The sequence below is a fragment of the Stegodyphus dumicola genome, chromosome X2, assembly GCF_044657685.1.
Source record: "Stegodyphus dumicola isolate Sdum_Otavi_A_Nest chromosome X2, ASM4465768v1".
NCBI lineage: Eukaryota > Metazoa > Arthropoda > Arachnida > Araneae > Eresidae > Stegodyphus > Stegodyphus dumicola.
The window spans coordinates 20,560,537-20,574,987 of NC_140781.1; the positions used below are offsets into that span (position 1 = coordinate 20,560,537).

The 14,451-nt window shown below is 35.9% G+C and overlaps 1 protein-coding gene across 5 annotated transcripts in view; it reads right to left on the reverse strand.

Annotated features, from left to right (window-relative positions):
* LOC118190773 (SCY1-like protein 2) overlaps positions 1-14,451 on the reverse strand; it is a 934,165-nt gene that overhangs the window by 71,452 nt on the left and 848,262 nt on the right. For all 5 annotated transcript variants that reach the window (XM_085809944.1, XM_085809942.1, XM_085809945.1 and 2 more), the window contains one exon: positions 5,099-5,212. In XM_085809944.1, the coding sequence (XP_085666070.1) occupies positions 5,099-5,212 (114 nt within the window). The remainder of the gene's footprint in view (positions 1-5,098; positions 5,213-14,451) is intronic.

A 14,451-nucleotide genomic window follows, 5' to 3' on the forward strand; every position in this document is an offset into this window, starting at 1 on the left:
ATAGTTCTCACTTTTAACACATAATAGGATCCTACCTCTGCATATGTTCACAGAGATGTCTTCCTTATCCACCGTGAGAAAACGTACTAAGTGCTTCCACCAAATAAACTGAACCAAAAATTGAATTGTATCCAAATACTAAAGGTCATGGGTGTCCAGTTGCAGGTTCAAACATGTCAATGTAAGACTTTGGCCTTATCCAGAGCAGGGATGTCACGTCTAATATGGTGAGACACAGGTAAAAGCTTCTGAATCTGTCTTCACACTTTGCAGAACTCCTTACCAAATATCACGTTTAGTCTGCTGTTCAATTGTTTTTTTGGATTGGTGTTCCACAATAACGTTAGCTTCAACCAAAGCGTTTTAATGTGGTTCAGCATTAAGAGCGTAGCGACTGTCTGTATTAAAAATAAATCCACAAAGGCATCACCGATACATCCGCGTCAGAAGTTCTTTTCAAGCTAATGTACCTGTGATGCAGTTTTCCATTGCGTTGTTAGATTTCGAAGAAACTCAAGACACTGAAAGTCAACATATTTTTTCAGATACTAATTTGTGTTACTTGGTGCAAGCAAAGGCACGTAGATAAAATCTTACAGTTTGAAAGCATTTCACACATCAGTCAGTATATAGATAGTGTTGTAGATTTACTGATAGCTGTATTAATAAATGATAGTTAGATTTAAAATGCAGGAAACGTAGTCTGTTAATTTAAAGTTAATAATTTGCATTTTTATTACAACAAAAGAAATCAGAAATATTCCTTTCTTTAGGAAAGGAAAATTTTAACTTGATACAAACCTGTCCCGGAATAATAGAACGAGTTATTAATTATTAAATTTGCATCAAACCAAATAAAGCTGACATTTTTCCAAATTACCGTAAAAGAAATTTTGGTCCTGCTCTGCAAGATTTTAACTATGTCGTAGTGACTTCTCCCTCCTCTGACTATTTTAAGTTAAAGTGTTTCTTCACCTTTCGTGTTCATAGATGCTCAGTGCTACTGATACCCATATACACTGGTGTGCAAAAATTAAGGACGAGACGGTTTTTTCAATATAACTTTGTACAAAACCTTTCCAAATCAACACATTTAATACCGTAAGATCCCAAATACGTAAGGCCATGAGTAATGTAAGCAACACTTACTAAAAGAGAAATCAGAGGGATAGAAAGAAGCTTTATTGAAAAAGTAGCATGGAGCGCAATGCGACTGAAGGCCAAAACATCCCTGTGATGGGTGTCCAGCAAGAAACATCCAGTCTTTAGTAGGGGTTATGATCTCCCTTGACTGCTAGGCAGGTTTCACAGCGTCTGCCCATGCTGAGAATGAGGGTGTCAATGAGTTGTTGAGGCATTGCTGCCCATTCGTCTTGCAGCGCCAATCGAAGCTCCGGAATCGTTACTGGTGGTAAGGTACGAGCTGCCAAGCGTCTGCCTAGAAAATCCCATACATGCTCGATGGGATTGAGATCCGGAGATCGTGCCGGCCAATCCATACGTTCAATATTCTCACTCTCTAAGAGCTGTTCGGCAGATCCTGTGCGATGACATGGTGCATTGTCGTCCATGAAAAGGAACTGCGGACCCATAGCGCCTCTAAAAAGACGCACATATGGAAAAAGAATCTCGTTACAATAACGGGGGTCCCGTTGACTGAACCTGCGTCGAAGATGTGAAGGTCTGTACGACTACCAAGCATGAAGCTTCCCCAAACGAGAACACCGCCACCTCCATACCTGTCCCTTTCAATGATGTTCGAGGGATGATTGCGGCTTCCCCCGCTCTCTCCAGATGAGTATGCGATGAGAATCGCTACTCAGACCGAATCTGATCTCATCTGTAAAGAGTACTCGTCCCCATTCATTGTCTCTCCAAATCCGGTGTTCCCGGCACCACAGAGAACGTCTTCTCCGATGGGCAGGCGTTAGAGGTACTCACCGTACAGGGCGTCGTGCAAACAGACCACCACCGTGCAGTCTTCTGGCCACGGTAAAACGCGATATCGGTCGTCCAATCGCCTGTGTCGTGTGTCTAGCGATTTCTCCCGCTGTCTGCCGCCTGTTTCTTCTGGCCTGTAAGGCAATATACCGGTCATCTGCGGGTGTGGCTCCTCGTGGATGACCACTACTAACCCCCCGGATAGCTGTTCCTGTAGTTTGAAATTGTCTCCAAAGTCGTGAAACGATGCTGTGAGCAATTCCGAACTCTGCAGCCACACTTGTCACACTGCGGCCTTCCTCCAACTTCCCAATGATTCGACCTCTGGTAAAAGCATCCAGATGTCGTCTAACAGATTAATTATTCGCCATTTCTCGCTGAGGCAGCAACTCGGTGTGATTTTAACTGCTATAGGGCGTGCAACCTCTTTGCCAGAAATACTGATCTTACACCGACAACATGCTTTATACTACTCAGACACTCCCCCATTACGTCTACCTGCATATCTGCGCATATGCTACCGTACATCACCTTACTTAATCTCCTGCTTGGTCTTTCTGTCCGTTCTGCCTCTTCGTTCAGCTGATATGCTAATTTTTCGACTTCGTCCTTATTTTTTGCACACCAGTGTATTTTCCATAGACTTTGTGTCTATAGAATATGCAAACCAGGCACAGGAATTTCGACAGCAACAAAAACTTCAAACGTTGAAGTTATACTTGTTCGGATCGAGCATTCGTTACTCTGTTCAAGTGCAGGTGAAGATTCATTTCTAAGAAGCAGAAAGTAATATGAGATTATGACTCAAAGACTGGTGATATTATATGGTCTAAACACTTTCAATTATAAAGGCTAACAATGTTTCAATACCAGCATTAACTCCTCGCCTCTAGCCACAAAGTTACATTTCCACCTACTACTACTACTACTACTACTACTACTACTACTACACTTAAAGAAAATCAAATCTTTTTCAGCGATCTTATCAAACATAGCCACTAAGACCACCCAAATTAAATTTCTTTTGATACAATTTTGTCCTTATTTGAGGCCATACAATATGATAGTATGATAAGTCAAGCGCGTTTTCTGGAATTCAGGCGTAAGACAAGAGCGATGTTTCATTTTTTTAACCGCAAACATATTTAACAGTTTTCAGAAAGCGATGCAGTATAGAATTTTGCAGACATATGTGCCTGGAAAAGAGGGGAATTGTTTAATGTTTCATACTGAATTTCTTATTTACTATGGAATCACTCTTTCGGACCCCTGAAGCTAACACCAAACTATTACAAATACCACATTATATATTCGTTTCTTAATAATTAGAAACCAATAGGATTTATAAAAGACTCTTGAATTGCATCAAATATCTATGCCATTTTTATGTAGGTCACACAACAGTATTAAGCAACTTTTCATCACAGCAGATATGCTGTGCAATTCATGTTAATTATTGTTTGCTTTTAAGATCACTCGCTTTGCAGTTCTTCCAAAGATTAGTTATGACATCGCTTGAAAAAAACCTGCTTGCTTTACAAAATCCTTTGTTTGTTCTTGCTTTTCACGTAGCGTTTTTCTAGCGTTCACAGAAACTGGTGCCACGGAACGGAATAGCGGGTTAGTACGTTTTCTATTACTAAAAACATACAAATTTTGAGCCATTTTAGCCTACTTTTTAAAATTACAAATTGAATTTAAAACATTGTAGATAAATTGCGCTTAACTGAGAGCTTACTCAGAGTCTGTTAACCGCAAGCTCACTTTTTCAAAACACGATGAGTGTTCTGACAAAAGATATTCCATACTAGAGAAACTGTTAAGTAATAATATGTATTTCAGATAAAAATATTTAAGAGCATAACCATATATTAGAGAAGCTGTTACGTAATGTATATTTAATAGAAAGCAAATAACAGCATGCAATGTAGTTTGGGTTTTTGCGACATTTTACATTAATTACTTCCTGAATCAAGAACGTTTTTACTTTAAGCACAGAATATTATTCTGTTATCGGTAATGGAGTCTTATTTTTCAGATTCATTGTGAATAAACGTATACTCTGGAAAAATTCGTGATGGATTCCATTAATCTTAATGGAACTTTTGTTGAATAAAATGCTGCCTACCATATTGTTTCTACCAATATTAAAACTAAAGTAACAAGAGTTCTGAATTTTCCTCGTTGTTTTCATGCAATATTGATAAACAACGTAAGCGATATATGGCTTATTGATCTGAGGTTTGCATATTAAGCTAAATGAAAAAACCTGCGCTTAAATGCTTTCCTGGAATCTAGAAATTAGGTGGGACTCGACAAATAAGCATTTCTAGGTATTTTATCTTCATGGTATTTTCTACTACATTTTGGTATATTTTAGGAGCAGCTTCCTTTCGTAATATGTTTCACTTTCTGCATTTTTGCATATTCCACATCCATAAGCTAGCTGCCTCGGAAAATGTCAAGTGCAGTTATCGCTAATTTTGTAAATATGACGTTGTAAACAAATTTACTCGGTTAAATACATATATACATTTATTATAAAACTAGATTAGAGAATATAGCGACAAACTAGGGACGATTTAGCAGGAATGTTTGAATGTTTTAGGGGCAATGAGACAGCAGGAATGTTTGAATATTTAGCAGGAATGTTTGAATGGTTTAAGGGCTAATGTTAAGTTACATGATTGAAAATATTTTTGCCAGACCACGACATAAGATTCCCCTTCATCTAGATATTGTCATTTATCAAATATCATAGTTTTAGCCTAAATGCCAAACTTCATTCCGCGCAAATGTTAATTTCTAAATATTTAGAAAGCAATTTTTAGGTTTAAAATGATTCAAAGACGAAATCTATTATCTATTACAGCCCTGTATTTACCTTTACCAAAACGAACCTTTAATAATTCCGGGAATGTTAGCTATTTGTAATCAGTGCCGCTGTGAAAGGAAAGTAGTACCTTTATGTATTGATTATTTTCGAGAAGATGACAATCAGTGTAAGGTATTGTTTCAAGCAACTAACAAGCAAGGCACAGAGGAGAAAAAAGTTTGTGTACATTACAAACAAGGAACGAATTTCAGCTGCATCAAACATGGGAAAATGCGTCCACGAAAGATGTACATTTACAGAGCAAATTAAATTAAATTTTACCTTAACTCCTGAGTTGTTATCAAACACTTGTTTCGTTCTTGGCAGAACCATCTTTCGCACTGCTTGTTCTTCCAGAATATCAGATATCTGAGTTACTGCTTGAAGAGCGGCACACTGAAAAAAATTATAGAAAATCCTATTATACATTGTAAAGACATTAGGTTAATTTCAAAAGTCAGAGAAATGAAAAATGAGCGATCGCCTTCGCCTGGAATCGAACCATGGACCTCAGGAATACCGGCCCAGTGTGCAGAACCACTACACCACGAAATCGCGCTAGGAAAGTGGGAGAAATGCTTTGTATATTCCCCCTTTTAAAAGGGCGACTGGGATTTATAGGGGACCCAATCGTCAAATCCTGGGTTAGAATCATCATCCAACATCCTTTTAAGTTCGGGCGCCACTGTAGTGACAATAGGAATTTTTTGGAAGCAGGCAAGATGAAAAATAGCAAACGCCTTCGCCGGGAATCGAACCACGGACCTCTGGAATACCGGCCCAGCGTGCAGAACCACTACACCACGAAGGCACGCTAGGAAAGCGGGAGAAATACCTTATAACATAAATAACAGCAATTTATAATTTTCTCCGAGTTTTACTTCTTTCTCTCTTTCTGTCTATGTCAATAACATTAGTAGTGTTGCTTTGTATTATTATGCGAAGGATTAAGCTATCGATAATTACCACTGATTTTGTTGACATAATTTAAAAAATGCAATTATCTAGTTTTATTCATACATGGAAATTCATTTTTATATGTTCAAAGTTTAAAGTTTTAATAACGTATTAATTAAATTTTAGGAATATTCTAATAATCACACATTTGTTACATTTACATTTACAAGACGTAAATTAGAATGATCGTTAAAACATTTCAGATTTAATGTATTTTATTTTGCAACTGCTACTTATTGATAAAAATTCTGAAAGCAATTTGTGTAATACGAGTATAATCAGTTTTATTCTAGAAAAAAGAAATATGTTGCACAAAATAATAGCTCTTAGAAATTTCTGTTCTTCTAGTGCTGGCGTAAGTTTCAGATGAACTATGGCAATGGTTGTCAGTCTATAGGTCGACGAAACTTACATTGAGGACGCAAGGTTGATGAAAAATTGTAAATAAATTTCATTGAATAGAAATACATCATTAGCAAACTTGTTATGAGTGCTACTTTGGGTCCACATGTTATCTTATTGTTCCAAATACTGCCACCCTGCAAAGGTTTGGATACCACTGATCTAGGAAATGGAAGAAATACCAAAAGAGAGCCTCATGTATTATTAAAAAATACTGTCAAACCTAATTATAATTTTCCCCAGTTACGTGGTCCCCATGCTTATAGTGTCACATGTTTTGGAGCTTCACTCGAATGTATCAGATTTCATTGTGAGAATGGAAATTTCTCACACCACGCAGTTCATCAGCATGGACACTATCGTAACATTAATCGTAATCGCAGAACTGCACGTGCATATATAAACACCCGCCAAACGGGTTTTACCCCACTCTTTGCTGACTTCGGCTCGCACGAGTATGCGCTTGCATATCTCACACTCATGGAATGATGTTTCTTTTTGATGGCAAAGAAGGAGTGAAACAGCCTAAAAATTGCACAAATTAGCTGAAAATGATTAGGTTGGAAATTAATCTGTCTTGATGCTGTGCTAATATTTAACTCATCCTCAAGTAAATTATTAATGTGTGTTTCGAATCAAGAAATTGTTGCCATTTGTCATCGGCTCGCATCCTCTTGGTAAGTTACCTCGTGATGAACAGAAGAATGTGTGTAAAAGAAATATCTGCACGTATGTAAAGCTCCATCTGCAATATGTGTGATTTAACGTAAAAATACTTCCAGTAGGCAAAGTGCACGATGTCAACAGATTTGAAATTTTGCTTTCGATCTTCGTTAAACGGCGCCGTCTTTCCATTTTCGCGTTCTTCCGTTTCTTGTGTTCTTATATTTTTGTGTGCTGTGTTCTCAAGTTGAATATTTAATCCAGATTAAATATTAATAATTAATTCAATAAAGTGAGATTGAGCAAACAAGTTGTTCTCTCAAGTCTTTTTGACATTATTATGAGTAAGTAAAGTATTTTATTACTCTTTCAACGCAATGTACAAGATATATTGATTTCAGGCCAGCAAATATTGGGCACATGTAGATTGATTTGGTACTTGTAGGTATCTAGTTAAGATAGATTGTCACACACAACACCACACATACATATGTTCACATGTAGCTTTGATATAATATTAAAATCGCATGTAAGGACAATTAAATTTACAGGTCCGAGGCACTTTCGTTATGATTCTAATATTTTGCAGGAAAGTTTTCACTTGGATCAATATATGTCATTTTTTATTAGCTGTCTGTCTTTTCGCTTCCCTCTTTATTTGTACCGAAAAAACCGACTATTTGTATCACCCCCCTACTTTAAGAAAGGGCCGAAGGGGAAGGGAGCAGTGATAAAGTAACAGAAAGTGGTTCAGAAAAACCTTTTAGAGTTTGTGTGTTTCACTTGTTTTGGAAGAAGAATCACATGATATCTAATGAATGAATCCGTTTGCATTCTATTCTTACGAAATTTCACCAGTACGAAAAGAAACACATTTTGTAGAGAAAACAAAAATCACTAAAGACTTAAAAAGTAAAACACGAACTTGCCCAAAGCAGTTTATACAGAGGCTAGCAGAAATCTGTAGACACCCTTGAACAAATTTTCAGCTGCGCAATCTTTAATTTAAATATGAAAAGGAAATAATATCGCATTTACCATTTGAGGATAAGTACACTAAAACCAAATATTTAATTTGGAGTTATACATAATAATATAAGTCGCTCAAGACACAACTGTATAGTTGAAAGTGTTGAGGAATATTTAAAATGAATATTGAATCGTTTTAAAACAAGCTGCTGAAGCACGAAGGAAATGCTCAAGTTGTTTCTATGCTATTTTCCATGAACAGAATCCTTGCTGAGTAAGTAGATATACAGGCAGCGTTACTCTCGTAGTGAGTTTCAATGTTAACAGATGGTACCCCAAAGCGTGAAGTTGATGAAAAAAAAAAAAAAATTAAATTAATATAAAACCTTTAAAAATAATTTTATCAATATTCGATTTATCAAAATTTAATAATTGTTGTTGAACAGATACATACTGTGCGATTATAAAAACTGAAAGCTGTAATTAACCGTTTGACTGCTACGCGGCGCAAAAGTGCTGCGTTCATTTGTCTCGAAAACCGCGACCGAGTTTCAGTGTGTCTTTGTTGCTCCGTGGGTGTGAACGTAGTCTGACCTCACGTGCACTTTGTAACACGAGTGCATTCTAAAACAATTTTTTACCGTTTTTATATATTATGTTTTAAAAATAACCATGTCACGGACTATTTTCGGACTTGATTCGATTGCTAGTGATTCTGAGGATGGTGAAAGAACAGACACAAGTTGATTCGATTGCTAGTGATTCTGAGGATGGTGAAAGAACAGACACAAGTTGATTCGATTGCTAGTGATTCTGAGGATGGTGAAAGAACAGACACAAGTACGGATGATAGCATTATTATAACTCATCAAAGAAAAAGACAGAGGATTGAAAGTGAGTCTTCTATCTCATCTTCAGAAACAGAAGAAACACCAACCTTTACAAATATTCCTCCGACAAATGTGTTTTCCAAAGCAACAAATAATTTTTTCGACACTCTTGGACCTAGATGTGCGCCTCCCCCCGATGCTCTACCCATAACATATTTCAATTTATTTTTTACCACATCACTGCTTGAAACCATCGTAAGGGAAACAAATCGATATGCTACCCAGTTTTTTGCCTTGCACACTGTTTCGAATAACTCTCGAGCAAAAAAGTGGACGCCGACAACAATATACGAAATATTAGCCTTTATTGCAGTCTTACTCGAAATGGGGATTACGAGAAGGCCAACAATTGATAGTTATTGGATAAAAGGTTCCCGTATATACCATGGTTTAGGACAATGTTTTCAAGGGATAGGTTTCAACTGATTTTGAAGTTTTTTCACTTGATTGACAATACGTTATTATTTGAACCAGGCCATCCGAATTATGACTCGTGTGGCAGGTTTGATATGCTTGTCAAACATGCAAATACTGTATTTCAACGGCATTATTTGACAACATCAAATCAAAATATGTCCCGCTGTTTTCGTGCGTTCTTGCAAGAATTGCTTAGCAGTCAAACGATTAAATTTTGAGGGTAGAAGAATTAGAGAATTAATATGAAGAAGGTAAATCTACTGTCAAAAGAAACCAACTTCCGCAAGCAAAAATGAAATAAATAAACAATCAAGAGTTAAAGAATGGGCCCCAGAAGAGGTGTCAAAGCATCTATGAAGAAGTAAAGCTGCACAATTTCATATGATATCCAGAAGGACTTTCTTTGCTATGTGAGAAGACCACTACATCTTGCAATGCTACAAAAGAGTTAGACTTTCCAAACAATCAGACAAAGAGGATTTCAGCTCTTGAAATGACTGTATTTAAAGATTTCAGTTAATGACTGCTCATTAAGCATTCATTTGGAATGACAAAATCCATCAGTTGTTTAACTTTTATTGCTGACAACGTTGACTAAAATGTATCCCAGCAGAAAACAGATATTGTAGAGTCATTAGGAAATTTTTTTATGCTGGTGATGTGTAAAAAGAGAAATGCCCTCGTCGGAACACGAACCTGGACCTCTCGAATACGCGCCGAGTGTGCTAACCGTTAAACCACGAAGGGATGCTGGAAGGAGGGAGAAAATACCTTATAATACTCCACAGATATCTATGATGTTCTGTGTTGTGAATTTGTGTTTATGGGGTTTTGGGGAGGGTATGTTGGTTTGTAATTTTGTGTTAGATGTGCTTACTTATTTTTAATTTAGTATTTTTGTTTGTTGTTTGGGAGTGGCTGGGTTACTGGCTGCCCTCGTTTGTGGGGATACGGAGCCCCTTCCTTTGAGCTATGGGGACACTCGTGTCCAGGTGGGCTGAAGGGAGCCTACAATTCTTATCTTATATACTCTTCCTTTTAAAGAGATTAGGGGACCCAGTTGCTAAATCCTGATGGTGTAGAATCATTATCCACCGCATTGTTTCTTAGTTCAGGCGCCACTGTAGAGTCATTAGGATTTTTTTTATGCTGGAGACGTGAAAAATAAGCAACGCCTTCACCGGGACTCGAACCTGAATCTCTTGAATACGCGCCGAGTGTGCTAACCGTTACACCACGAAGGCATGCTGGAAGGAGGGAGAAGATACCTTATAATATTAACTGGCGTAGTCCGTAGAGGGTCATATGGCAAACTTTGTTTTGCAAGGTGGACCGGGCTACGCCCTAACAAAACAAAACAAAAACCTTATAATATTACACACGCAAAACAGGAGAAAGTCAACCCACATACAACCAAGCTTTATACGGGATTCCAACCAGCTCCCTTTTGTTTAGGGCTAGCATTTAGCGTAGTAATTAGTCAATCGCTAACAGTCCAGTGTAGATACAAGACGATTTTCATACTACTGAAGAGCTACTTTCGATACTACTGAAGAGCGTTCCAAAATTGTAAGTAGTTCAGAGAGATATGTATCATGCCTGAAACAGAAGACCAACGTTGTCGTACTGGTTTCTTCGAACACTGCGTAGCTTTTGATTTAAATTAAATTCTGCATTATGTGGTACATAAATAAAATACACAAATAATTTGCATTTTAATTACATTAATTGTATTAAGTTTAATGTTCAAACTGAAACTCAACAACTGAATTTAAATATCTGTTTAAGATATAACTATCCTTCTCTATATTATTGCATAACATTACATAATTACACTGTGCTAGTGATTCCTTGCACATTAGTTGCTTTTTTATTATATGCCTACAACAGATCAGCCATAACATAATACATTCAGTATATGAAACGTTAGCAAACTGATGTTAATCCAGTTTTAGGATTTTATTTTTGTTCTACACATGTGCATTTCTAAAACGCGAATGGAGAAATCTTGGCATATAGACACTGCTTCAAGAGCGCGGTTATATTAAGCTACTTTTCTAAAGCAAATCATAGGAAGGAGTAACTTAAAATCGATAATGCCTTTTTGTTAAACTTTAACTTTTAAAGAGGATATCTTTTCGGGTTTACGCTACACACGAGAAAAACCCCGAGAAAACTATGCAACCAGTTAGATCGCCCATATGCCAGGAGCTGAACTTGCAGTGAAGTATGTGAATGCGGCTGTAATTCCTCGGTCACTAATGGACTTAGAAGAGTGCTTCTCAAAGCTATGTCCGCTGGCATAGTACTTTTAATCGACCGTTCTCTAGATTCTCGATATCTAGTCACAAATGGACTTTTGAATAAAACGGCATGTCGGTTTTTCTTAGTGGTATTTCTATCATAAATTTGAAAAAGAACAATCTACCTAAACAGAATTAAATTCATCATCAAAACATTAAGGCCATGTAACAAATGATTCGACATATACAGAAAACGTATTGGTTCGCAAAAATTACGAAAGAAAATTAAAATATTACTCGCATATTGTTCTAATAGATGTTTTACTGTTTTTTTTAAAGTAAGTAAAGGTGCTTATTCACAGCTATTTTCGGTTAATATTTGGATTATGGTAACTTGGTGAACTTTTTGGCGAAATTTTGGCGACCAACCCTGCTACAGCAACCTGCTAGTTTGTTTTTGGACGCCATTTCGTTTTCACGAAGAAAAGGCATTTTTTTTAATCAACATTTTTTTCCAACAATCTGCTAGCCGAATTACGCTTATGCTAGAACTTTTACGGAACAAAAGTGCTTAATCATGACGAAGATTAGATGCGAAATTTTGAGAAACTGCAGAATCGCCCACTGCTTGCCGCGTTTTTAAGAACTGCACATACACGGTATTCATGTACACGTCGACCTATTTTCACTTAAAAAAAAAATCCCAGAATTGCACAAAAATGGCATTGCGCACACTCTTGACTTTATCCATGTACACTGCTAAAGTCCTAGCTAGCAATCTTTATCGCCTTAACAAAATGTCGCCAAACTACCTGTTACCATATTCCAAAGATTAGCCCTATTTTCATCCATTACTTCTTGTTAAAACTTAACCAAATAGTAGGTATTGTTTATGTTTTTAATATGTCAATTATATGGATCACATTTCTTATTCTTATATGACTCATATGAAATGTGTGTATAAAACATGAAATGAGTGATGAAATGAGTATGAAATGAGTGCAATGTTTTTTCACCTATGAAAATCTAGTGTGAAATAGCCGCAAATATTTTAGTAACATCGAAAGTAAATTGGAGATTTTGCACATAAATTCATTAAAAAAATTCAATGAATTATTTTAAATTTCAATAATTTTTTTTAACTATTAGGCAAAATTTCCTGTAGTTAATTATTAACAAATATTATTTGATTCAAAATGCTTTATTATGTATCATTAAACGTAAATTTTTATTTCAAATAATATTACTTTTAGTTATCGGTGTATTTTAAATTTTGTGATATTCATCCTTTTTAATTCCCACGATTTCGACAAAATGTCATCGCAATGTAAAAAAAAAAAAAAAAAAAAAAATGCCGATAAAATGTGACTTGGGTAGTGTATTATCCTATAACTCAAATTATAAAATCTGGCAGATGCAATGCTGTGTCAAAGACTTTTTGTGTAAAATTAACACTGGCTTTATTCAGTAATGCTGTATGTGAAGACTTGGACGCTTTGACTTGTATGTTTGACTTTGCTTTTGACTAATGTATGTTTGATTTATATGACTAATGTTTTTTTTGACAAATGTATGTTTTTGACTAACTGTAATATATTCTTAGTGGCATTTCCAAATTTAAATTGGCTTTGAGAAAGAAAAACTTTCCCCTGCACTCTACTACTAGTGCTGAATGAGCTTTTTTTTACAGCTGAAAGTATCATAGTTAGAGATACTGCAGTTCTCTATGCAGGAAGTTGCTATCGCTGTTTGCGACGTGTTTAGTTGTACAAATAAACAGCTGTGCCTACAACCCGAAATTGGAAATAAGTTTATTCTCTGCTTGAAAGCGTATTGAGCAATACGGCCTAGTACTGGCTAGTACTAAGTTAGCACAGCCATTACCATTAAACCCTGAATTTATTTATTATCCTGAACGTATTTTTTCATTAAGTGTTCGTATTCATCTTTTGCAGGTAGATGCCCTTACATAGCTTTGTTAAAAAATTTCATTTAATTAAAACTATCTGCTCTGAAAAGCCTTTAGTTCGTTTTCACTCATTTACATTTCACTGTGCCTCAACGAATACATTTTTAGAGCAATTATTTACACAGTTTTTAATTTCATCTTTATCACCTCATCTTTGCAACTGAGACTAAATCACGTTTACGGTTTAATTTGTTTCAATAATGTTTGTTATCCTGACCAAATAGTTACAAAAAATAATGGGTAATACTATTTAGCAATGATATAGGATCAAAACTCTTTATATTCATTATGGATAGCTGTAATAACCTTTATATTTACAGTTCTTTGGTTTGTATCTAAACATGCGTTGGCCTTTATTCGCAATAATTTTACACAACTTTTAAAGATTTATCCTTTGTTTGCAATATTTTTTCAAGTATGTGTAGTGAGATTCATTGACATTCTGTTCTTCAGCCGTTGTATAAACAGCAACATTTAGTCCCCTTTAGTCAAATGTTACATTAACTCTTATTTGAGTCATCTGAGCAAACATATCGTAATTTGCAAACTGAAAAATAACCAGTACATTCGAAACTAGAAGTGTATATTTCACCAGAGTTGGAAAATTTAAGCCGGAACAGCATTTAAGAAGATAATTAAGGATCTGATAAAAACCACAGTACATTGTGTTTAAAGCCCATAAAAGTAACGAGTGAAGCAAATTTTTTTGTCTCATCTGTTTTTACATTTATAGCAAGAATATACTTCTAGATCACTTACTTTTAACTTGGAGGAGGACATTATTTTGATCATACACTATATATTTCAAACTACATTCATTTTTCAAAGTTGTAAAGCCTCGAAGTTAATTTAATCACCATCATGGACGGTTGAAATTGCTGCTAAATATGTGTAGCCTTCCAGCAAATAAAATAACTTTAGCCATGCAAAATTATAAGGCTTACTATTGAAGTATATGTATTATTTGGTATTTCATACAAACAGCACCATATGGACGAAAAATTTTAAAATCTGAAAAAGTCGGTATTGCATTGCTTTGGCATTGGTTTTAGCCTTACATTCGGCAAGTTTGTTGAAACTATCGCAAGTTATGTTTGCATTTTTCGGTTATTTAAACTTTCATAG